Raw genomic sequence first — 25283 nt, forward strand, 5'->3', positions numbered from 1 at the left:
GTCTACACTTTTTTTTTAAAGAGGTTTGACAGAGGAAACACAACTGCTCGAATCGACCTGAAATCAAAAGGAAATTTACTAAACTTGTGAAAGAAACTGGGAATTCACAACACCTTCTCAAACGAGAGGAATAGGAATGTTATCCACACACTACGAATCTACGAACGTGTGTCTACACTTTTTTTAAGAGGTTTGACAGAGGGAACTGTAACTGCTATGGTCTTATCGTCCCGAAATCGAAGAGAGAAGGAAGACAGGATAGGAAAAAGCCAGCCGTTCCGAGAACGAACATTATCCCATCAGGATAAAATCCGCCCCGGGCGGGAATCGAACCCGCGGCCTAGCGCTTACAAGGCAGACACACTACCAATTAGTTAGCTTAGTTGGTAGTGCTTATTCTATAAATAAGCACTACCAACTAAGCTAACTAGGCTGGCGATTACACTTTTAAATAGGAAAAAGAGAAGACAAAGGTTAAAAAAAAATCCACTAAGGTTTTTAATGACGGGGGTTTTACCCTTCATTAGGAGACAACCTACCCTACTCACATTAACATCACCTAACCCGAGTGGGGCCGGGGAAAGCCAGCATCACACAACTGCCCAGATAGTCACTCATCCGGATACTAACAATGCGCAATGTTGCTTAACTTCAGTGATCTATTGAGAACTGATGTGTTCAAAGAGAACATATGTAACTGATCTTACAGATCAGTCAGTATTTATTAGAGTCTAATAAATAAAAATAAAGAAGAAGAAGAAGAAGAAGAAGAAGAAGAAGAAGAAGAAGAAGAAGAAGAAGAAGAAAGAATAAATAAAAATAAAAAGTATTGATGTATTCTAAGTGCTAACTTCTGTTGGCTGAAAATTAATAAAAGTTACCTCTTGATTCATAGTTCCCTATCAGTTTGGATTCAATATAAGATTTGAACATGGCCGTTTCCGAGAACCACTCTAGAAATAGTTGGGTGTTCTTCGACTTGGCAGACCTGACGAATTGATCCCTCTGCAAAAAAAATAGAACAAAACAAACAAAGTTATACTGAGTAGCTATTTAAAATAAAAAACAGGTTTCATAAAGGGAACTGTAACAATGGAGGTCATACCGTCCCGAAATCGAAGAGGGGACAGGATAGGAGAAAGCTAGCAGTTCCGAGAACAAGCCTAGGATAAGGTGCGCCCCGGGTGGGAATCGAACCTGTGACCTAGCACTTACAAGTCAGACGCGCTACCCTCCAAGCCATTTACCATTTACAAACTCAGCACCTAAACGGGAAGTATTGTGTCTCTTCTCACCCATCTGATGAGAGGAATTCTACGGGATGAGCATACTACAACACAGAGGGTTCTCTTCTCACCCATCTGATGAGAGGAATTCTACGGGATGAGCATACTACAACACAGAGGGTTCTCCTTGTTTTTAAAGAATAAGCACAAGTCCTCACGATGGTTGACTGCGGTTCAGGACAAGCCAATTAAACATGGCTAGAGACCATCACCCCGGTGTATGGCAGATACAAAAAGATATATCTTTTCTTTATTCTGCCAACACCATTCGGCGAAAGCTAAAGCCGCTATAACAACAAAACAGACCACACGAGTCTAATGTGGCAGCTAATTTCATTGTTGAGAAACAAATACAGCAATGAAATTCTTTTTTCTCAACTTTAAATGAAATAAAATTGAACTCAAGGGCAAGGAAAACCTACAGGCACCTACTGTTTGGTCTTAAAGGCGTTTTCCGAAGGACCAGGCAAAAACAAGGAAGGAAATAAGCTGGCGTCTTACCTTTAGAATTCAGAGGGTGGTTTTTTCAGCGTGCACGCGATTTCGGAACTTAATTTTCTCGGCAATCTCGGCATGGTTGGCGAACGAACTGAAAACTCATAACTGACTCTTTTGATCTCGACACAGCGGCAATACGATGTCGACACAGAGACAATACGTAGACGTCTCAGAGGCAATATATAAATCGACGCCAGGAGGTAAAGGAAGGTAGGACAGGCGGGAGTAATTAAACTTAAAAAAAAGTGAAGCCATACACCTACACTTTCACCAAATGGAGTGTGCCTGAAGGCATGTGATATGTTCCAATCCACTCGACCCCGACTTACCAAGAACTCCCGACACTTGGTCTTATGATTAAGTGAAGTTGGAACAAAGTCAGCATTTCACTCAGAACTGAAACAAGTACTAAGTTCACCATTACCTTCTGGTCCTCCCCCTAAGAAACCCCCGAGAACTTTTGCTCACAATTTTAAATATTGTCCTGACAATGAGTTTAATTCCCGAGAACCACTATCACCTAACATCAAGTCTCATTGCAATGCACCATCATCTTTACCAAGTAATACAACTCTGGTCCTCCCCCTAAGAAACCCCCTAGAACTTTTGCTCACAATTTTAAATATTGTCCTGACAATGAGTTTAATTCCCGAGAACCACTATCACCTAACATCAAGTCTCATTGCAATGCACCATCATCTTTACCAAGTAATACAATGCGTCCAATCAGATCTAAAACTGAATCCCAAATTATGCTCAAAAAGTTGGAGAATGTGTTGAAGTAAGTAGAACCACAGGCTGCGAAAGCACTTTGTCAACTGCAACCTGATTAAATCTTTAGTCAATGAAATTGGATCAAAACGTAATAGGTACCTACATTTGACACAACAAAACAACCAATTAGGAAGGTAGGTTAGATTTAGTAAGATCAAGGAAGACGAGTGGAGCGTTCTGCAAAACGTCAAGTAAAGCAAGTTCTATAACCGGGATAATTCACGTACCGCCTATTCTGCCCAACGCGTTTGATCATGTCAGACCGAATGTCAAATAAAATAAAATAAAATCACAACGAAACACGAACAACTTTTGAAACAAATAGACGCGTTAACTTTAAGTATTAAGGCTGTATTAAGTAACTTTAAGGCTGTATTAAGTAACTTTAGGGCTGTAATTTTAAGTATTAAGGCTGAGCCCACATATACAACCCTGGCTGAGCCCTTTAAAAAGTATTGTATTTTATCTGAGTACGTAGAAACACAGGCTTTTAAACCATAGGCTTTTACTGAATTGAGTGAACTGTCTGATAGAACTAACCTTTTTCGAGACAGAAAAACAATAAAATAGACAATTTACGATTAGCTGTTAACTTTACGGGTTCAAAGTATTGTACTAAGTAGAACCACAGGCTGCAAAAGCACTTCGTCAACTGCAACCTGATTAGATCTTTAGTCAATGAAATTGGATCAAAACGTAATAGGTACCTACATTTGACACAACAAAACAACCAATTAGGAAGGTAGGTTAGATTTACACAGTAGGTACATATTTTATATTCTTTTATTGTATAAATATGTAGGTCTCCTATGTACAAATGAAGGTTGACTGACTGTAAAAGCCCTTGGTCATTATGACCTGAATTTTTTGTGACTTTGCAAACAAAGTCTGAGCAAAACGTAACTAAAACAACTTTTACAGACAACAAAACACCAATTAGGTTAGAAAAAAAAATCGTGTCGTGTGCAGTGGGAACACTCTTCCTCTTCCTATCCTTCCACCTCTTCTTCGTCCTCCCTTGTGGCTTGTGGGAACACTTTCATTTAAATTACATTGCCTACAGGACATTTTCTGGTATTCTGTAGTAATAGAATGCCTTCGTTGGGATTCAAACGTGTCATTAGAAAAAAAAATCGTGTCGTGTACAGTGGGAACACTCTTCCTCTTCCTATCCTTCCACATCTTCTTCGTCCTCCCTTGTGGGAACACTTTCATTTAAATTACATTGCCTACAGGACATTTTCTGGTATTCTGTAGTAATAGAATGCCTTCGTTGGGATTCAAACCAGTGCCCCCTGAGTTGTCAGTCGTAAGTAATTTTTAACAGAAAAATATTGAAGGTTCTAGAATTGTCCGGGAAAGACAAGAGTGTTGTTTGTTAATTGCTAGCTCTCAATCTATTTTTTAACAGAAAAATATTGAAGGTTCTAGAATTGTCCGGGAAAGACAAGAGTGTTGTTTGTTAATTACTAGCTCTCAATCTATATACATGTGTTGCCAGTAATATTTATATTATAGTTATGAAATGATTCATCCGACGCGATGGGTAACCAGTGCCCGGTTTGAGTCACGTGATATTACTAGTGGCGGAAAGATCGGACCGTCCCCCATTTGTCGTTCGGAAAAAAATCGTGCCGTGTGTAGTGGGAACACTCTCATTTAAATTACATTGCCTGTCAGCTCCCATGGCGTAGTGGTCACTGCGCTCGCCTTGCACGCGGGAGACCCGGGTTCGATTCCCGGCGGGGTCAAGAAATTTGTATACTTGAGTTGCCAGTAATATTTATATTTATTATAGTTATGAAATGATTCATCCGACGCGATGGGTAACCAGTGTCCAGTTTGAGTCACGTGATATTACTAGTGGCGGAAAGATAGGACTCTTAAGGCCCGTCCCCCATTTGCCGGGAAAAAAATCGTGTCGTGTGTAGTGGGAACACTCTCATTTAAATTACATTTCCTACATGGACATTCGGGAAAAAAATCGGATGAAACTCACGACAGATAGAAACAGGCCTTTATACCTACTTGTCCCCTATGGGAGAAACCAAATTCCGTCCCTTGTCCTATACAAAGGCACCATGTGGACCCCCTGCACTGGTCAATCAACGCGATTAACAGTGGAATAATACCTTACAGGCCTTATCCTTACACAATATACAGTCGTGTGCAAACACTTGCAAATTGAACAATAGATTGACATAATATTGATGTCAGCAGTTCTGGGAGCTCTTGGATGTGACACACCCATGAAACAATTCGTAACAGTTTGAATTTCCATTCCTTAGGCCATCCACTCTCTGTCAGGTAGACCTGACAGGTACACCTGACACCTGATAGGTACCTGATGAGCATGAGCACACACACTGTCAGGTAGACCTGACAGTTATACCTGACACCTGATAGGTACCTGATGAGCATGAGCACACACGCTGTCAGGTAGACCTGATCAGGTGTAACTGTCATCAGGTCTACCTGATAGTGAGTGGCTGGCCTTACTTAATTCTGTCAACCTTTTCTGAATGTTTTGAAACTATTTCTAAACTTTTCAAAGAGGTTTGAGCCAGCCTAGTTAGCTTAGTTCGATAGTTCGTAGTGCGTCTGCCTTGTAAGCGCTAGGCCGCGGGTTCGATTCCCGCCCGGGGCGGATTTTATCCTGATGGGATAATGTTCGTGTAATTGGGAGCTGGATTATTGCGATATAATTATGTATTTAGAAAAATCCTACAATGCTGCAGTAAGCACCAAAGTTGTGATATAGTAACACAAAGAAACTGCATTTTAAATTACATTGCCTACAGGACATTCGGAAAAGAAAAATCGGATGAAACTCACGACAAATGGAAACAGGCCTTTATACCTACTTTTCCCCTGTGGGAGAAACCAAATTCCGTCCCTTGTCCTGTACAAAGGCACCATGTGGACCCCCCTGCACTGGTCAATCAACGCGATTAACAGTGGAATAATACCTTACAGGCCTTATCCTTACACAATATACAGTCGTGTGCAAACATAGCAAGTATGATGGAAGATATTGAAGCCCAAAAGCAGACGGTTATTGCTAATAAGACAAATCAGGAAGCGGTTAAAGCCATACAGCGGAAGTTAAGAGAAAACAATCTGATCATAACCAAAGCAGAAAAAGTGGCAAAACTAGGCATAACTTCCTGAATTATCTCTAGAGGGTTATCTGCTAATCAGACTACATATTTGGAACTGCCTGTATTGAGCGGACAAGATGGTAACAAGTTTTTTTCTCCAAATAGTTCAAAAACCTAAGATCCCAGTAGGTGCCATTGCTGAGTGTCACAAGTGGTGTTGTGACACTCAGCAATGTCTGATACAGAAAGTGCTGAATATTCCTGGAGGCTTGAACGCCAGTGAAATGAAAGAGAAGATTTAATCCAGAAATACCTGTTTTTTGAGGGATGAGGGTTTTAAAGAGAAAAATCGGAAAAACTTACTTGAAATTTCCCTTAAACTTCGAAACGTGTGGAAACTGGAAAAAGTCGAAAAAGAAGGCTAACCTAAAAATCAATTTTTTTGTTTGTAAACAAAACTTTTTCTCTGCTTTTCCGCTTTGCCGAAAGATGGCGTGGATATCGCTAAATAAGCGTATTTTGTTTATGTCGATTTGTATGATCTTAAATTTATGTTCACAGAAAAATCAAATTTGGGCCGACTCGCCGTCTTCAAAAGTCCAAAAATCCCAGAAAATATTTTCCGAACTCGCCATGGAACGTAAAATTAAAATAATGGTTTCCTACATTTTCTTAGATAGAATTCCTTTGGTAAAAGAATCTTCTTGAAAGATCTGCCTGATGAGTAAAATACGCTCATAGTATCCTCCTCAGGTAAAGAACAACACCGGAACCTAATGAAGACAGCTCATTTTCGTATGCTGATCACATCCGAAAAATTTGGTGTCAACTGGAAAATTTAATTAAAAATGTAGAGTGGTTTGGGGTAATTTTGAGACAAGTGCAAATTCGAGTCATCTACTTTAAAGGTATCAAAGGTCATGTTAATAAAGTATAGAAGCCGTCTTATCATTTGGTTTCTAATATCTATAGATCTCGAACCTTAAAAGTAGATTCTCAAAACTACCTCAACTTCCGTTATCAAAAGAGTTTGCTCCATAAGGCATACTTCTGGTGGATTTTATAATAGCCTCCGCACAAAGATTCCAGCAGTTAATCATTTCCATTCCGGATATGCATAAGATATTTTATCAGTTCCAGAAATACGCCCTTAAAGTTTGTCGCAGGACTTTTGAAACAGCCTGTATAAAACCATTTGTTTTCTCATCCCATATTTGCCTGCCTCGGTGGTGTAGTGGTCAAGGCGCTCGCCTGGTAAACAGGAGGGCGTGGGTTCAATCCCAGCCGAGGTATGGAATCCTCAATATAATTTGAGAATTTGACCACAATAATAGTAGTAGCCTACTGCTGGAGTAAAGGGACTTTTCAGTCCTATTTAGTGGTCAAGGCGCTCGCCTGGTAAACAGGAGGGCGTGGGTTCAATCCCAGCCGAGGTATGGAATTTTATCCTCAATCCTAATTTGAGAATTTGACCACAATAATAGTAGTAGCCTACTGCTGGAGTAAAGGGACTTTTCAGTCCTATGCGAGGCCACAATAATAGTAGTAGCCTACTGCTGGAGTAAAGGGACTTTTCAGTCCCATGCGAGCAGTATAAATAAGCACTATTATTATTATTATATTCCCAGGCGGAAGTCCCCTCGTTCATAGAGAACTGTGTGTTCCCGGATGCATCAGAATGGCCCCCGCCCCCCACAGATGAAGGCCAGGCCTGCTATACCGTTATACTGACGTCGGAGGCCGGAGGGCGGAAGTACGGCTATTGTAAACGCGTCCTACCCGAAGGCGCTACGGTGTGTTTGCCCCTGGCCTATTGTATTATATCCAGCGTGAAGGCTAATAGCTTCTATCATAAGGTAGGTTTCAAGGAGAGGAGATTAACCCCGATGCCCTATCCTATTTTTTAATTTATTTATTTATTTAATATACCTTATTTATACTGTCGGCTAAGACTAAAAAGTCCCATTATGCCAACAGTTTAATCCTACCTGAGGGCGCTACTGTGTGTTTGCCCCTGGCCTATTGTATTATATCCAGTGTAAAGGCTAATAGCTTCTATCATAAGGTAGGTTTCAAGGAGAGGAGATTAACCCCGATGCCCTATCCTATATTTTTATTTTTTTATTTTATTTATTCAATATACCTTATTTATACTGTCGGCTAAGACTAAAAAGTCCCATTATGCCAACAGTTTAAACAGGCCTCATTTATTTACATCAAACAAAGTACATACATAGGTTTAACAGTGAAACGGATGGAGAAATCACCAAATTACAGACAAATATGTATCTTACACTTGTAATTATTTGGCAATTGTAAGAAAAGTATATTACAAGTGCTAATGGTAAATTAGAATTTTGAATTTGGACGGACTAGATTAAATTGTGGAATTGTAAATACTTTTCCATTCTTTGGTGATATGGGGACAGGTCTACGGTCTCATTTTTTATTTTATTTTATTATTATTTATTTATTTATTATTATTATTCTTATTTTTTTTTAAAAGTATGTAATTTGTTGTTTTTAATGCTTGAGATTGACTATTATGAGAAATAGCAACGGTTGTTCGAACAGGTTTGCCCCAGGACTACCCGCTGGCATATTGGACACACTATGGTACTGCCCATGACTCGACACTCGCTTCAAATAACCTTTCCGCTCCAGGGTTAGCTGCTCTTGATTATTGTCTGTAAAATATTTTGGGTGTTATTTAGATATTTCCTTCGCAGAAATCTTTTTTTTAGAACCACTTTACGGACTTGAGGTGTGTCCAAACATAGTCGAGCGGCCGTCGATCGATGAGAGATCTGAATCTACGTTATCGAAATAGTGTGGACGGTTCAGTCGAGATCTATCGACGGCCGGTCGAATATGTGTGGACACACCTTTTTTTCAAGAGGTTTGATACAGGGAACTGTAACTGCTAGTGTCTTATCGTCCCGAAATCGAAGAGAGAAGAAAGACAGGATAGGAGAAAGCCAGCCGTTCCGAGAACGAACATTATACCATCAGGAGTCTGTAAAATATTCTGGGTGTTATTTAGATATTTTCTTCGCAGAAATCTTTTTTTTATAACCACTTTACGGACTTGAGGTGTGTCCAAACATAGTCGAGCGGCCGTCGATCGATGAGAGATCTGAATCTATGTTATCGAAATAGTGTGGACGGTTCAGTCGAGATCTATGGACGGCCGGTCGAATACGTGTGGACACACCTTTTTTCAAGAGGTTTAATACAGGGAACTGTAACTGCTAGAGTCTTATCGTCCCGAAATCGAAGAGAGAAGAAAGACAGGATAGGAGAAAGCAAGCCGTTCCGAGAACGAACCTTATACCTTCAGGATAAAGTCCGCGTCGGGCGGGAATCGAACCCGCGACCTAGCGCTTACAAGGCAGACGCTCTACTTACCCACCAAGCTAACTAGGCTGGCTGGACACACCCTTACGGATATTGAAAATACATGTAAATCCGACTCTGTGAAAACTGCCCTGTACTTACTTTACTTTCCGTCGTAAAGAAAATCCGACCCTGTGAAAACTTACTTGTTACAGTCTTGAGAGGAGGACAGTTATCATCAGGCACGGAATTGATCGAATCGGAATCTGAACTGGTGTCTGTGTTTTTCGATAGCACCTTGTCATATGCCTCATTCACCCAGGATTGAATCTGAAATAGAATAGAAAAAAAAATAGATAAACAGCGGGTTCGATTCCCGCCCGGGGGGGGGATTTTTCCTGAACGAAATAAAGTTCGTTCTCGGAACAGCTGGCTTTCTTCTATCCTATCTTCCTTCGCACTCAACCGTTGCTATTTCTTTAGCAAGGGAAATTTCAGGATGGTATTCTCCCTGTAAGTCCCCTAGTCCAGAATATAATCCGACCCTGTGAAAACTTACTTGTTACAGTCTTGAGAGGAGGACAGTTATCATCAGGCACGGAATTGATCGAATCAGAATCTGAACTGGTGTCTGTGTTCTTCGATAGCACCTTGTCATATGCCTCATTCACCCAGGATTGAATCTGAAATAGAATAGAAAAAAAATAGATAAACAGCGGGTTCGATTCCCGCCCGGGGGGGGGGATTTTCCTGAACGAAATAATGTTCGTTCTCGGAACAGCTGGCTTTCTCCTATCCTGTCTTCCTTCGCACTCAACCGTTGCTATTTCTTTAGCAAGGGAAATTTCAGGATGGTATTCTCCCTGTAAGTCCCCTAGTCCAGAATATTCATATTATTTCTAGATCAGGGTATGGGTACAAACAATACAAACATACTCACTCGTATAAAGTGCTACAAAAAGGTACAAACACACACATATTATGTACAATTGTACACAGAAGAAAGACACAGAAGCAGAGGTATAAGGTATGTACAGTACATAGGAGAAAGACACACACACAGACATTAAACACAATTATCGTTTGATGAATTCGTCGAATTAATTTGTGTTCATTAAGAGGTAAGATCAAGGAAGACGAGTGGAGCGTTCTGCAAAACGTCAAGTAAAGCATGTTCTATAACCGGGATAATTGACGTACCGCCTATTCTGCCCAACCCGTTTGATCATGTCAGACCGAATGTCAAATAAAATGAAATCACAACGAAACACGAACAACTTTTGAAACAAATAGACGCGTTAACTTTAAGTATTAAGTTCAAGTATTAAGGCTGTATTAAGTAACTTTAAGGCTGTATTAAGTAACTTTAAGGCTGAGCCCACATATACAACCCTGGCTGAGCCCTTTAAAAAGTATTGTATTTTATCGGAGTACGTAGAAACACAGGCTTTTAAACCATAGGCTTTTACTGAATTGAGTGAACTGTCTGATAGAACTAACCTTTTTCGAGACAGAACAATAAGGCAATAACAGTAATGGCCCTTTTAAACATGGATGAGTCAAAGATTAGGCACAAAGCTAGGACACACAACACTGATAACAAAATGGACAGTACAAAATGAGCAAGACAAAGTATTTAGATAATACTCACTCGTATAAAGTGCTACAAAAAGGTACAAACACACACATATTATGTACAATTGTACACAGAAGAAAGACACAGAAGCAGAGGTATAAGGTATGTACATAGGAGAAAGACACACACCCAGACATTAAACACAATTATCGTTTGATGAATTCGTCGAATTAATTTGTGTTCATTGAGAAGTAAGATCAAGGAAGACGAGTGGAGCGTTCTGCAAAACGTCAAGTAAAGCAAGTTCTATAACCCGGATAATTCACGTACCGCCTATTCTGCCCAACGCGTTTGATCATGTCAGACCGAATGTAAAATAAAATAAAATCACAACGAAACACAAACAACTTTTGAAACAAATAGACGCGTTAACTTCAAGTATTAATTTTAGTAAATCGACGGGCTGAGAACACATGTACAACCATGGCTGAGCCCTTTAAAAAGTAGTGTATTTTATGCGAGTAAGTAGAAACACAGGCTTTTAAACCATAGGCTTTTACTGAATTGAGTGAACTGTCTGATAGAACTAACCTTACTAACCTCTTTCGAGACAGAAAAACAATAAAATAGACAATTTACGATTAGCTGTTAACTTTACGGGTTCAAAGTATTGTACTAAGGAGAACCACAGGCTGCAAAAGCACTTTGTCAACTGCAACCTGATTAGATCTTTAGTCAATGAAATTGGATCAAAACGTAATAGGTACCTACTTTTGACACAACAAAACAACCAATTAGGAATGTAGGTTAGATTTACACAGTAGGTACATATTTTATATTCTTTTATTCTATAAATATGTAGGTCTCCTATGTACAAATGAAGGTTGACTGACTGTAAAAGCCCTTGGTCACTGTGACCTGAATTTTTTGTGACTTTGTAAATAAAGTCTGAGCAAAACGTAACTAAAACAACTTTTACAGACAACAAAACAGCCAATTAGGAAGGTAGGTTAGATTTACACAGTAGGTACATATTTTATATTCTTTTATTCTATAAATATGTAGGTCTCCTATGTACAAATGAAGGTTGACTGACTCTAAAAGCCCTTGGTCACTACGACCTGAATTTTTTGTGACTTTGCAAACAAAGTCTGAGCAAAACGTAACTAAAACAACTTTTACAGACAACAAAACACCAATTAGGAAGGTAAGTAGGTTAGATTTACACAGTACATATTTTATTATTTTATGCTATAAATAGGTCTGACTGCAAAAGCCCTTAGTCACTATGACCTCAATGGTTAGATTTACACAGTACATATTTTATTATTTTATGCTATAAATAGGTCTGACTGCAAAAGCCCTTAGTCACTAATGACCTCAATATTTCGTGACTTTGTAAATAAACGACCACAACGTAATTCCAAAAAATGTACAGGCAACAAAACCATTCAATACGGTAGGTTGACTCAGAATCTCAGATAAACTAGAGATAAAGGAGGTCAAACCTAATCTTCACCTTTTCTTCAGACCCGGGAAGTAAGTCAACAATTTAAACCACAACGTAATTCCAAAAAATGTACAGACAACAAAACTATTCAATACGGTAGGTTAACTCAGAAGCTCAGATAAACTAGAGATAAAGGAGGTCAAACCTAATCTTCACCTTTTCTTCAGACCGGGGAAGTAAGTTAACAATTTAGCCAAAAACACAATTTAGCCAGTCTAGTTAGCCTGGAGGGTAGAGCGTCTGCCTTGTAAGCGCTAGTGCGAAGGCTCGGAAGTAAGTCAACAATTTAGCCAAAAACACAATTTAGCCAGTCTAGTTAGCCTGGAGGGTAGAGCGTCTGCCTTGTAAGCGAAGGCTCGATTCCCGCCCGGGGGATAAGGTTCGTTCTCGGACAGGCTGGCTTTCTCCTCTCTTCGCTTAACGAACGAAACCTTATAGCAGTTACAGTTCCCTCTATCAAACCTCTTTTTTTTAAGAGGTTTGACAGAGGGAACTGTAACTGCTATGGTCTTATTGTCCCGCAATCGAAGAGAGAAGGAAGACAGGATAGGAGAAAGCCAGCCGTTCCGAGAACGAACATTATCCCATCAGGATAAAATCCGCTTTTAGATAAGTTTAGGTTTTGAAATAGGTTACTTTGATCTAAGATAGATGCTTGATAGTAAATTTTATATGAAATAGGTGGAAACTCAAAAGCTAGAAGGATTTATCAGCTATCAGTAAATACTGATTTGTGTCATGTTAGGTAGGTAGGTACCTAGAGTTCACAGAAAGATCTCAGGTACAGTCCGGTGTCCCAAGGAAGTGTCCAAGATTTTAATTAACTATACTAGGTGTTACCTTGTTAAATAAGTTCACTAACAACAAATATTAAAACAGAAACGGAGATTTCACTTTTCACATACTATGGGGTGGGCATGGCCTAAGCCCAAGAGTTAAAGAGCTGTCTCCTGCATAAAAAAAAGGCACTTCAGTTTTCTTACCTCGTTCTATCTAAACATACGCGTACTGCTTGTCCAGGCATAGGATAAGGGTGATGGTATAACTCGCGAATCAAATTCATCTGAGCCACCTCTGATTGACCATGATGCTTCTCTATTTCCTCCAATAGCTGTAAGGTAAAATTCGTGAGGAGTTAGTATTCGATAAAATTTGATAATCAAATTGTGTGTGCCAGCCTAGTTAGCTTAGTTGGTAGTGCGTCTGCCTTGTAAGCGCTAGGCCGCGGGTTCGATTCCCGCCCGGGGCGGATTGTGCTTCTCTATTTCCTCCAATAACTGTAAGGTAGAATTCGTGAGGAGTTAGTATTTGATAAAATGTGTTGTTATTGTTGTAGCTTCACCGAGGGGGGGTTGATGGTCTTTGGCCCGGATTAACTTGGCCCGTCCCGAACCGCAGTCAACCATCATGAGGACAAAAATTGGAACGCGAGGAGAAAAATGACATAATAGTCAATCTCAAGCATTAAAAACAACAAATTACATACTTTTAAAAAAAAATAAGAATAATAATAATAAATAAACGAACGAAACCTTATAGCAGTTACAGTTCCCTCTATCAAACCTCTTTTTTTTTAAGAGGTTTGACAGAGGGAACTGTAACTGCTATGGTCTTATCGTCCCGAAATCGAAGAGAGAAGGAAGACAGGATAGGAGAAAGCCAGCCGTTCCGAGAACGAACATTATCCCATCAGGATAAAATCCGCCCCGGGCGGGAATCGAACCCGCGGCCTAGCGCTTACAAGGCAGACACACTACCAACTAAGCTAACTAGGCTGGCTCAAACCTCTTAAAAAAGTTTAGAAATAGTTTCAAACCATTCAGAAAAGTTTGACAGAATTCAGTAAGGCCAGCCACTCACATTCAGGTAGACCTGATGACAGTTACACCTGATCAGGTCTACCTGACAGTGTGTGTGCTCATGCTCATCAGGTACCTATCAGGTGTCAGGTATACCTGTCAGGTCTACCTGACACTGTCAGGTCTACCTGACAGTGAGTGGATGGCCTAAGGAATGGAAATTCAAACTGTAACGAATTGTTTGCACACGACTGTATATTGTGTAAATATAACTGGCTTTGTCCAAAGTGGTCAAAGTTGATTTTCCAATTTAAAGAAAAGGGAGATTCGACAATAGGAGATTCGACGAAAATAAATCAAATTCTCAAAAGCCTCAGAGAAAAGTCTTAGGAGAGAATAGATAAAGTGTGACAACTTTCACCCTTAACACCCTTTATACCCTTACAAAGTTACAAATATGTATATTTCAGAATTCAGATTTCAGAGAGAAACAAGAAACAAGCGAGGGTGTATGTGGTAAAGTTATGAGAATGAAAAGGAGACTCCCACATAGAACAGCTAAGTAAGGTTTTTTTCGAGAAAAAGGCATCAGATGAAAGATAAAAGTCGGTAGGTACCTAGAGAAAATCCTGGCATTCAAGTAAGAAAATTTTCATAAAGATTCTTCCGCCTCAGGAATCTATTAGTTGAAAAGAAGTAGAAAAGTATCAGTAGGGACTTTGGAAAACAATGGGAAGTTCCCGTGAAATAAAATGATGTCTGTTAAGTAAATAACAAACTAATACCTATCTAGTCTCATCTATTCAAGCAGAGGAGGAAATCTGAAAATTCTTGAATACCTATGTTGAGTTGTATTTCCAATTTCCCAGTTCAGTTTGTTCATAGAAGTAACCATAAAGCGAAAAATACAAGAACATTGCCAGGTTTTAACTCAAAAGAAGATACCTAAGATATAAAACCATGCAAAACCGTGGGTCCATAATATGCAATGCAAGGATCCTATAGATCCTTTTCATTGATTTTGTAGTTCTAGTACTCCAGATTAATATCAAATTATCACAATTCTGATATCTTTTGTGGATCTGTGGTTCCCAATTCCCACAATACTTCTTAAATAATATTCCTGACATACTTCTTACAAAAAAAAAATCTCCTGATCAAATCAACCCATGTTTTCACCATAAACACATAATAAAATCGACATTAAATTCCATTATTTATCAACCGATCTACGTTGGGGGGCACCTAAATATTTGTTAGGAGTCCATCGGCATCAGTCCTTACATTTTGAATCTTTGAACCTTCTGTCTACTGTCCCGTCAAGAACCAAATAGGTATCTCCTGATACTAGTCTGATAAATCTGATTTATTATCCCCCCAGGGGAGTCCAGTCTTGTCCCTGAACCAGATTTGAGTGTCACCGAACCTCCCCTAGGAACTCTTGGAACCCACGGGTGGGATTCGTAAGGTTAACATCCCCTGCTGAGCTGCGACTATTGTGATGTTCCACAACAAACAAACATGATTTTGTTTGATAGTTTAACGTCACGGATTTTGTTTGATTGTTTGACGGCACCTATTAGGACTCGGACATGGTAGGAGCCTAGATATTATTTCTGGGCGTCCAAAGGTTTAAAAAAAAAACAGTCCCTCCTAATAGTCCTAATACACGTCTCGGTGTGAGACAGATATCATGCCTTTCTTACGGACACGGAAATAGAAATACTGCCTAACTGGATAAAATACGCCCCGGGATTAAATCCTCCCTGGGCGGATATTGGACCCACGGCCTAGCTGGCCTAGCACTTACAAGGCAGACGCGCTACGAACTAAGCTTATTTTGAACAGCTTTTATAAATTTGTTTGTTGTTGTTGATTGTTGTTGAAATTGTTAAAGTGAATAATACAAAAACTAGACGCGCTACGAACTAAGCTAACTAGGCTGGCTGCACCACTTTATGCCGCCATTTATTTGGTCGGCCACATACGGTCGGTCACAGTTACAGAGACAGTCGAACCATAAAGTCACAAAACTGTAGACTGTAGACCCGCGGATAAAGTCCGTCACCACCACTTTGATATCGCAACATCTGACACAGAATTTCTCCAACTAAGCTAACTAGGCGGGCTGCACCACTTTATCCCGCCATTTATTTGGTCGGCCACATACGGTCGGTCACAGTTACAGAGACAGTCGAACCATATAAAGTCACAAAACTGTAGACTGTAGACCCGCGGATAAAGTCCGTCACCACCACTTTGATATCGCAACATCTGACACAGAATTTCTCGCTCTGTGAAATTTCTCATTCGCGGTACTTTTGAAACATGATACCTTGGATATTATCTGACGAAATGAGATGCCTTTGCTGACACCACACCTGATGACAAATGGGAGTGCGATTGACCCGCGGATAAAGTCCGTCACCACCACTTTGATATCGCAACATCTGACACAGAATTTCTCGCTATGTGAAATTCCTCATTCGCGGAACTTTTGAAACATGATACCTTGGATATTATCTGACGAAATGAGATGCCTTTGCTGACACCACACCTGATGACAAATGGGAGTGCGATTCTTTTGATGTTTCTCTTGGATCGTTTGATGTTTCTCTTTTGATGCTTCTCTATCTGATGCCATCTCTCGGAGGAATGTTGTCGAGTAAACTTCAGCAAAAGAATATGGAAAAGGGGGGAGGGAGTTAAATACTGTTTCTTCCTTGTTCTTAAGAATTGCTTTTTGTTGATAGGTATGAGAAGTTTTTTTTTTTTTTTTCGAAATGGTACGTAATGAAATTATTTTTTTTTTTTTACTTCTACTAAGCTTAAGCGAAGAGAGGAGAAAGCCAGCCTGTCCGAGAAGAAACCTTACCCCCCGGGCGGGAATCGAGCCTTCGCACTAGCGCTTACAAGGCAGACGCTCTACCCTCCAGGCTAACTAGACTGGCTAAATTGTTGACTTACTTCCCGGGTCTGAAGAAAAGGTGAAGATTAGGTTTGACCTCCTTTATCGCTAGTTTATCTGAGATTCTGAGTCAACCTACCGTATTGAATGGTTTTGTTGTCTGTACATCTTTTGGAATTACGTTGTGGTCGTTTATTTACAAAGTCACGAAATATTGAGGTCATAGTGACTAAGGGCTTTTGCAGTCAGACCTATTTCTTGTCTTGTTGATTTCCCCCCCAAGTTTGATAGAGGGACCTAACTGTAAGTGATAAGATCTCATCGTCCAGAAATTGAAAGACATGATAGGAGAAAGCCAGCCGTTCCGAGAACGAACCTTATTTGTTTAGGATAAAGTTCGCCCCGGGCGGGAGTCGAACCCGCGACCCAGTGCTTATACAAGCCAGACACGCTATGCTCCAAGTTAACCAGGCTGGCTGTTTGAACTTTTGATTTTTTTTGTGTATGAATTACAAATCTTTTCCTCACACTTGAATCTTTTCCTCTTATCTCCCAGGTTCTAGGGTCTCTGCTGTTAGAACGCAAAGTGATCCTTCTCAGTCATTCCATCAGTACCCTGTCGCATTGTATAGAAGGGTTCCAGTCAGCCCTTGGTCCGTTCACTTGGCAATATACTCTGATTAGTTTAGTACCGCTGTCTATGACTAAACTTATTGAAAATCTTTTCCCCAGGTTCTAGGATCTCTGTTGCTAGAACGCAAAGTGATTCTTCTCAGTCATTCCATCAGTACCCTGTCGCATTGTATAGAAGGGTTCCAGTCAGCCCTTGGTCCATTCACTTGGCAATATACTCTGATCAGTTTAGTACCGCTGTCTATGACCGAACTTATTGAATCTCCAACCCCCTATCTGGTGGGCCTACTCAAACCCTATGAGAACTCGGACCGGGAGCTACCCTCGTTTGAAGGTAAGCAAAAGATTCATGTTCGAAATTTTTAAATAAACTAGTGCTTCACTGCCATTTTTACTTTCCTTATCCTATAGGAAGGAAAGTAATGTAATCGGGTCAAATTTTCGATGGTCAGATTTTAGTGCCAAAACACGTTTTGAGGTCCCTAGAGCCTAAATCCAAAGTTTCAGCCATTGGTCCGTGTGTGTGTCTCTGTGTCTGTCTGTCTGTAAACAAAATATCTCAAAAACGGTAAGAGCTAGAGAGTTGAAATTTGGTATGTTAGGTATGTAGATGTCAAATGTGACAAGGATGCTGAGACTTGAAATTTGGTATGTAGCTGTCAAATGTGATTTGTTTGTTCCTCAAGGTATTTCCAAACATAGTCGACCGCCCGTCGATCGACATCGATTGATATTGATCGACTATGTGTGGAAACACCTTTAGAAACGAAACAACTAATACATTAGACTCGTGTGGTCTATGTCGTAGCATGCCCATCCCGTAGTATGCCTCTCATCAGATCGGCGATAAGAGCCAAAATGCTTGGCATTTAGGTGCTGGGTTAAATGTCAGATCCCGTGGCGTAGTGGTCACTGCGACTGCTATACGCGCGGGAGACCCGGGTTTGATTCCCGGCGGGGCCAATAAATTTGTATCATGCAAATGAACGATTCCGTGACTGGCTGTTGCGGGGCCCACTCAGCCTCGTGAGGAAAATGAGTATCTATGACATATAAATGCGCATAACGACTGGTGCCAGCATGGTAGGTAAACATTGGGAGCTGGATTATTGAGATATTTAGAAAATCCTACTATGCTGCAGTGAGCACCAAAGTTGTGATATAATAACAGAGATACGGCACTTAGTTATTTGATTTATAGGTGCTGGCTAACACGAGAACGCCAAAAAGTAACCTGTTGAAATGAGTACAAATTACTCCATTCTCCTGATCAAAATAATATTTCATTATTAATTTTCTCTCAATTTTTCCACCAGGTATCCAAGAGATGTTCGCTCTAGACCTGGACGAGCAGAAGGTTCTCCATCGAGTGGGCGATGAGAACGCTATCATTCCCTCAGGCCTGACCAAGGCGCTGCGGGTGGCTCTAGAAGTAACTAAGAACTCGGTGTCCCCTGTTGAGAAGAATGTGGCCGTGTCAGAAGCAGTGCTGAGGTTGTATGTGGAACTCATAGGGAACTGACCAAGGCGCTGCGGGTGGCTCTGGAAGTAACTAAGAACTCGGTGTCCCCTGTTGAGAAGAATGTGGCCGTGTCAGAAGCAGTGCTGAGGTTGTATGTGGAACTCATAGGGAGATATGATGATTTTATCTTCCGCAATCATAAGACCAAGTGTCGGGAGTTCTTGGTAAGTCGGGGTCGAGTGGATTGGAACATATCACATGCCTTCAGGCACAATCCATTTGTCGAGGGTGTGGGTGCCTGTAGGTTTTCCTTGCCCTTGAGTTCAATTTTATTTAATTTAAAATTGAGAAAAAAAAAGAATTTCATTGCTGTATTTGTTTCTCAACCATGAAATTAGCTGCCACATTAGACTCGTGTGGTCTGTTTTGTTGTTGTAGCGGCTTTAGCTTTCGCCGAATGGTGTTGGCAGAGTAAAGAAAAGATATATCTTTTTGTATCTGCCATACACCGGGGTGATGGTCTCTAGCCATGTTTAATTGGCTTGTCCTGAACCGCAGTCAACCATCGTGAGGACTTGTGCTTATTCTTTAAAAACAAGGAGAACCCTCTGTGTTGTAGTATGCTCATCCTGTAGAATTCCTCTCATCAGATGGGTGAGAAGAAACACAATAATACCCGTTTAGGTGCTGGGTTTGTAAATGGTAAATGGCTTGGAGGGTAGCGCGTCTGACTTGTAAGTGCTAGGTCACAGGTTCGATTCCCATCCATTTGTCGAGGGTGTGGGTGCCTGTAGGTTTTCCTTGCCCTTGAGTTCAATTTTATTTAATTTAAAATTGAGAAAAAAAAAGAATTTCATTGCTGTATTTGTTTCTCAACCATGAAATTAGCTGCCACATTAGACTCGTGTGGTCTGTTTTGTTGTTGTAGCGGCTTTAGCTTTCGCCGAATGGTGTTGGCAGAGTAAAGAAAAGATATATCTTTTTGTATCTGCCATACACCGGGGTGATGGTCTCTAGCCATGTTTAATTGGCTTGTCCTGAACCGCAGTCACTCGAACCACCAAACTCCAGATCCAAAGTCCAACGCGTTAACAACTGCACCACTAAGGTTGGTATCTCGTAGTATGTACCTCATCAGATGGGTGAGAAGTGGCTCTACACTTCCACAGGGCCGTATCCAGGATTATGTCGACTCTCGGCCTTTCCCAAATACGGCTCTGACTTTCCGCTCAATACAAAAACACCAGAAAGTAACCCGTTGAAATATTTGCTGCCAACATACATACCTACCTACGGGTACTCTTTTGTCAGTCGTAAGCATCGAACCTGGGACCTTGTGTATGGAAAACAAGCTTGTTACTACTAGACTAACTGTGTCCTCTTGCCCCAGGCTTTTTTTTATTATTTTAGATTTATTGATTACTTTCTTTTTTACAAAAATCTTTTCATGTTCCATTAGGTACATAGGTAGTACTTTTTAAAATTGCTATTATAGGTATTTCTTCTTTTTTCTTTCTATTGTAGGAATTTCTTCTTGTGATTTTTTTTTTTTTTTTTTTTTTTTTTTTTTTTTTTTTAACATAAAAATTTTTTTTTTTTATCTTTTTTTTTTTATTTTTTTTTTTTTTTTTTTTACTCTTAAGCATGAAAGTTATCTCATTATACCTTGTTATTTTAATGTCTGCACTTTTTTTTCTTTCTTTTTCTTCAGATCGACAGAAACCGTGGACGTAATTCGTCGACCTTTGAATAGCAAGAAGGAAGATACAGATCTAATCAAAGTTCTGGACACGATAGGCCGACATCTTTTCATACAGGTAAGAAGTTGTAAATTTGAACCAACCTATACCTACCTCGTGCCATGGGAGGTAGAGGTCTCATAAACCTTGAGAAGTTTGCCCAGAAGGAGAAATTCAACCTGAAGAAGTACTAGGACGAAGAAGAGGTGGAAGGATAGGAAGAGGAAGAGTGTTCCCACTGTACACGACACGACCTTTTTTTTCTAATGACAAGTGGAAACAGGCTCTTAATATACATACATCAGATTTAGATGCTGGGGACTTGAATGTCCAATTAAAGCAGGATAATTTTTGGAACTGATTCTTAACATTTTACGTTATAGAAGCCATCACCACAAGGGAGGACGAAGAAGAGGTGGAAGGATAGGAAGAGGAAGAGTGTTCCCACTGTACACGACACGATTTTTTTTTTCTAATGACAAGTGGAAACAGGCTCTTAATATACATACATGAGATTTAGATGCTGGGGACTTGAATGTCCAATTAAAGCAGGATAATTTTTGGAACTGATTCTTAACATTCTACGTTATAAAAGCCATCATACCTACTACAAAAGGGTCTAATCACCATCAGGGTTATGCCCTGAATAAAAGACTCCCATTGAAGTCAGAAATGAAGTACTTAAACTTGAGTAACTTGAGTTTGAATTAAAGTTATGAGTTATGAGTAAAGTACTTACCTTCTTGTTGTTGGATGAAACAGAGTCCGATTCGAATATTTTACTATCACTATCAGTCAGATTGGGAAAAGCCATCATACCTACTACAAAAGGGTCTAATCACCATCAGGGTTATGCCCTGAATAAAAGACTCCGATTGAAGTCAGAAATAAAGTACTTAAACTTGAGTTTGAACTAAAGTTATGAGTAAAGTACTTACCTTCTTGTTGTTGGATGAAACAGAGTCCGATTCGAATATTTTACTATCACTATCAGTCAGATTGGGAAGAGGTACAACGGGGCTGCTGGGGTCCCCCATTTGGGTCCTCGGGAGTACGAGCTTCACGTTTTGAACAGGGGAGCTCTGAAACCATAAGGATGTCGAAATGGTGGGCATTGTCTTGAAGTACTAAGAGGCGTGTAGGGGATGAAGGTTAAAACACAACTCCAATTAGATTCCAATCATATTCAAAAATAAAATGAGAAATATTACTCATATTACAAAATATTACTCATATTACAAAATATTACTCACTAGTGGTTGACCCGTCCTTTGTACGGGATCAGCGTGGCATAAGAGTCATAACTTTGAGGTGCTACCATTTTGAATCGTGATGGAATACGACAAATTTAAATAGCCTATGTCACCCTCAGTACTCTTCTCAACAACCACAAAAAATTTCATCAAAATCGGTCAAGCCATTTTTTCGTGAAAAGAGGACAACAAAAGGTCCATCAGAGTAACAGCGCCGTAACAGACATACATACATGTACATGTTTCTGTGTATGCAATATGCAACAATTTAGTCAAATTTCGCGTTATTTTCATAGTATAACTTCTCGCTGTTTCTTGTTTTCAAAAAATGTTATATCTTTTTCTATACGTTTCCATTGAAAATTAAAAAGGTTCTCTAATTTTATTTATTAAGATAAGTAAATTAGAAAGGTGGGTAGCCAAGACTCTCCGCTGAATTTTTATTTTTTTCCCTTTATTTTATAACTTTATCTACTATTCTACTTCTTTTATATTAATTTTATCAAAGAAAAAGAAGGAGAAGAGCAGGAAGGGAGGAAGAAGGCAGAAAGAATGAAAAAGTCTCGAGGTTTGTTGAATTTTGAATTCACGTCAGCTGTCAGGGATTTCTTTTCTGACATTCCGAAGCTGTTATTATGAAAATTACCATGCAAAACACTATTTCTCTCGACAGTTCCAACACTACATAAATCCTTTACACTTGTCAATAATCAATAACATCAAATATATCGTAACACAAATGGAATTATTGTTGACTTAAAAGAAACAAAAAGAAGTTAATTGTGAAATAAGGCAATAACAGTAATGGCCCTTTTAAACATGGATGAGTCAAAGATTAGGATCTGGCATGTTCATCAGGCAAGGTAAACAGCTGCTTGCTAAGTTATTGCACATCTTCTGCTGTCTCTATGGAAAATGTAACAGTAATCCCCATTGTTTGGGTACCTACAGAATGTAATCAATTTGGCATTTTTTTTGCACATCTGTTATCATAATGGTAATTTGATAAAATACAGAGTGTCCCACAAATTGATAAAAAAAAGGCAAAAAATGCAGAGTAGGTATTAGCACAAACTATACTTACTTTTACAGAAACACATTTGATTTCAAAAATACCACAATAAAGCACACTTACCCCATTTAAAATGTATGAAAGTTTTCATATTAAAAGCTTACCTACTAATGTACCTACTTATTTACATGCATTTCTTTTTTCCCCTGAGAGGGCAACAAAGTGCATTACTTAACAAATTAATAGAAGAAAAGGTTAATTTCATGCAAACAGTTAAATTTAGGCTGTATTTCCATGCAGAAATAGGTGAATTAGGTAGATAAGTAGGGTTACTTACTTGTGCACTGATTAGAATCCACTTTGTAAATATGAACTTGAAGGTGTTAGTAATTGCTGTGAGGTGTAAAAGTGCTGAAAACTTACCATGTAGTGTAATCCTTGGTTTTTGTTATTGAAAGTCTTGTTTTTATTTATTGTGGATACTTCAGCATATACATGTTCTTCTTTGTTGCCCCGGTTACAAGATAAAGCACCAATGAATCGTTCTGACTCTTGCAAACCCAAGCATATCCCATACCTCCTCGTAGGATCTCTTGCATCTTTGGAAACAGATTTATTCTTAGCAAATGGTTCATTATTGTTTGACCTGTCTGATAAATTAGGATGTTGTTTCAACACATTCTCCAACTTTTTGAGCATAATTTGGGATTCAGTTTTAGATCTGATTGGACGCATTGTATTACTTGGTAAAGATGATGGTGCATTGCAATGAGACTTGATGTTAGGTGATAGTGGTTCTCGGGAATTAAACTCATTGTCAGGACAATATTTAAAATTGTGAGCAAAAGTTCTCGGGGGTTTCTTAGGGGGAGGACCAGAAGGTAATGGTGAACTTAGTACTTGTTTCAGTTCTGAGTGAAATGCTGACTTTGTTCCAACTTCACTTGATTCACTTACACTATGAGATGTTTTTCTCGATGGAGGTTTATCTACAGGTAAATAATTAGGTCTTGTTGGTTTCTTCTTTGTAGGTGTAGCATAGTTTACATTTGGTTTGAGAGGTATGTCAGGATGTTTAGTAACATGGTGTGTTCTACTTAATACAGAGGGTTTACCATTACTTTGAATATTGATACTTGGTTTACTATCATGCCTTACTCCATTACAATTTAGTTCTGATGATCCTGCACTGTTTGTGGGATTGTCAAATTTTTTCACTGCTTGATTGATAATATTATTCAATTGATTGTTGAAATTGCTTGATTTCAAAATGTGGTTGGGTTTCTTGATGCCTTTATCACATCGGAATGCAGGTGTTCTCTTGATGTTGACTCCAACATTTGAATCAACAGCACATTTACACCTCACAGCAATTACTAACACCTTCAAGTTCATATTTACAAAGTGGATTCTAACCAGTGCACAAGTAAGTAACCCTACTTATCTACCTAATTCACCTATTTCTGCATGGAAATACAGCCTAAATTTAACTGTTTGCATGAAATTAACCTTTTCTTCTATTAATTTGTTAAGTAATGCACTTTGTTGCCCTCTCAGGGGAAAAAAGAAATGCATGTAAATAAGTAGGTACATTAGTAGGTATAATGCACTTTGTTGCCCTCTCAGGGGAAAAAAGAAATGCATGTAAATAAGTAGGTAAGCTTTTAATATGAAAACTTTCATACATTTTAAATGGGGTAAGTGTGCTTTTTTGTGATATTTTTGAAATCAAATGTGTTTCTGTAAAAGTAAGTATAGCTTGTGCTAATACCTACTCTGCATTTTTTGCCTTTTTTTTATCAATTTGTGGGACACCCTGTATTTTATCAAATTACCATTATGATAACAGATGTGCAAAAAAAAAAATGCCAAATTGATTACATTTGAAATCAAATGTGTTTCTGTAAAAGTAAGTATAGTTTGTGCTAATACCTACTCTGCATTTTTTGCCTTTTTTTTTATCAATTTGTGGGACACTCTGTATTTTATCAAATTACCATTATGATAACAGATGTGCAAAAAAAATGCCAAATTGATTACATTAGTAGGTAAGCTTTTAATATGAAAACTTTCATACATTTTAAATGGGGTAAGTGTGCTTTATTGTGGTATTTTTGAAATCAAATGTGTTTCTGTAAAAGTAAGTATAGTTTGTGCTAATACCTACTCTGCATTTTTTGCCTTTTTTTTATCAATTTGTGGGACACTCTGTATTTTATCAAATTACCATTATGATAACAGATGTGCAAAAAAAATGCCAAATTGATTACATTCTGTAGGTACCCAAACAATGGGGATTACTGTTACATTTTCCATAGAGACAGCAGAAGATGTGCAATAACTTAGCAAGCAGCTGTTTACCTTGCCTGATGAACATGCCAGATATTTTTTTGCAA

The 25283-nt window shown here is 39.1% G+C and overlaps 1 protein-coding gene and 1 long non-coding RNA gene across 2 annotated transcripts; both read right to left on the reverse strand.

Annotated features, from left to right (window-relative positions):
• Positions 1 to 35: 35 nt before the first annotated feature.
• LOC103514917 lies at positions 36 to 2143 on the reverse strand. The gene is made up of 3 exons (XR_541668.1): positions 2114 to 2143; positions 882 to 1005; positions 36 to 57 (listed from the first exon to the last, which is right to left on the reverse strand). It is a non-coding gene; the product is annotated as an uncharacterized LOC103514917 (long non-coding RNA).
• A 6039-nt stretch (positions 2144 to 8182) lies between these two features.
• On the reverse strand, positions 8183 to 24282 carry LOC103514920. The gene is made up of 4 exons (XM_017446423.1): positions 23311 to 24282; positions 21561 to 21704; positions 9202 to 9325; positions 8183 to 8346 (listed from the first exon to the last, which is right to left on the reverse strand). Exons 1-4 carry the CDS (start codon positions 24280 to 24282, stop codon positions 8183 to 8185), a joined length of 1404 nt encoding a protein of 467 aa, XP_017301912.1.
• Positions 24283 to 25283: the final 1001 nt, after the last annotated feature.

The sequence above is a fragment of the Diaphorina citri genome, unplaced genomic scaffold, assembly GCF_000475195.1.
Source record: "Diaphorina citri unplaced genomic scaffold, Diaci psyllid genome assembly version 1.1 scaffold1244, whole genome shotgun sequence".
Classification (NCBI taxonomy): domain Eukaryota; kingdom Metazoa; phylum Arthropoda; class Insecta; order Hemiptera; family Psyllidae; genus Diaphorina; species Diaphorina citri.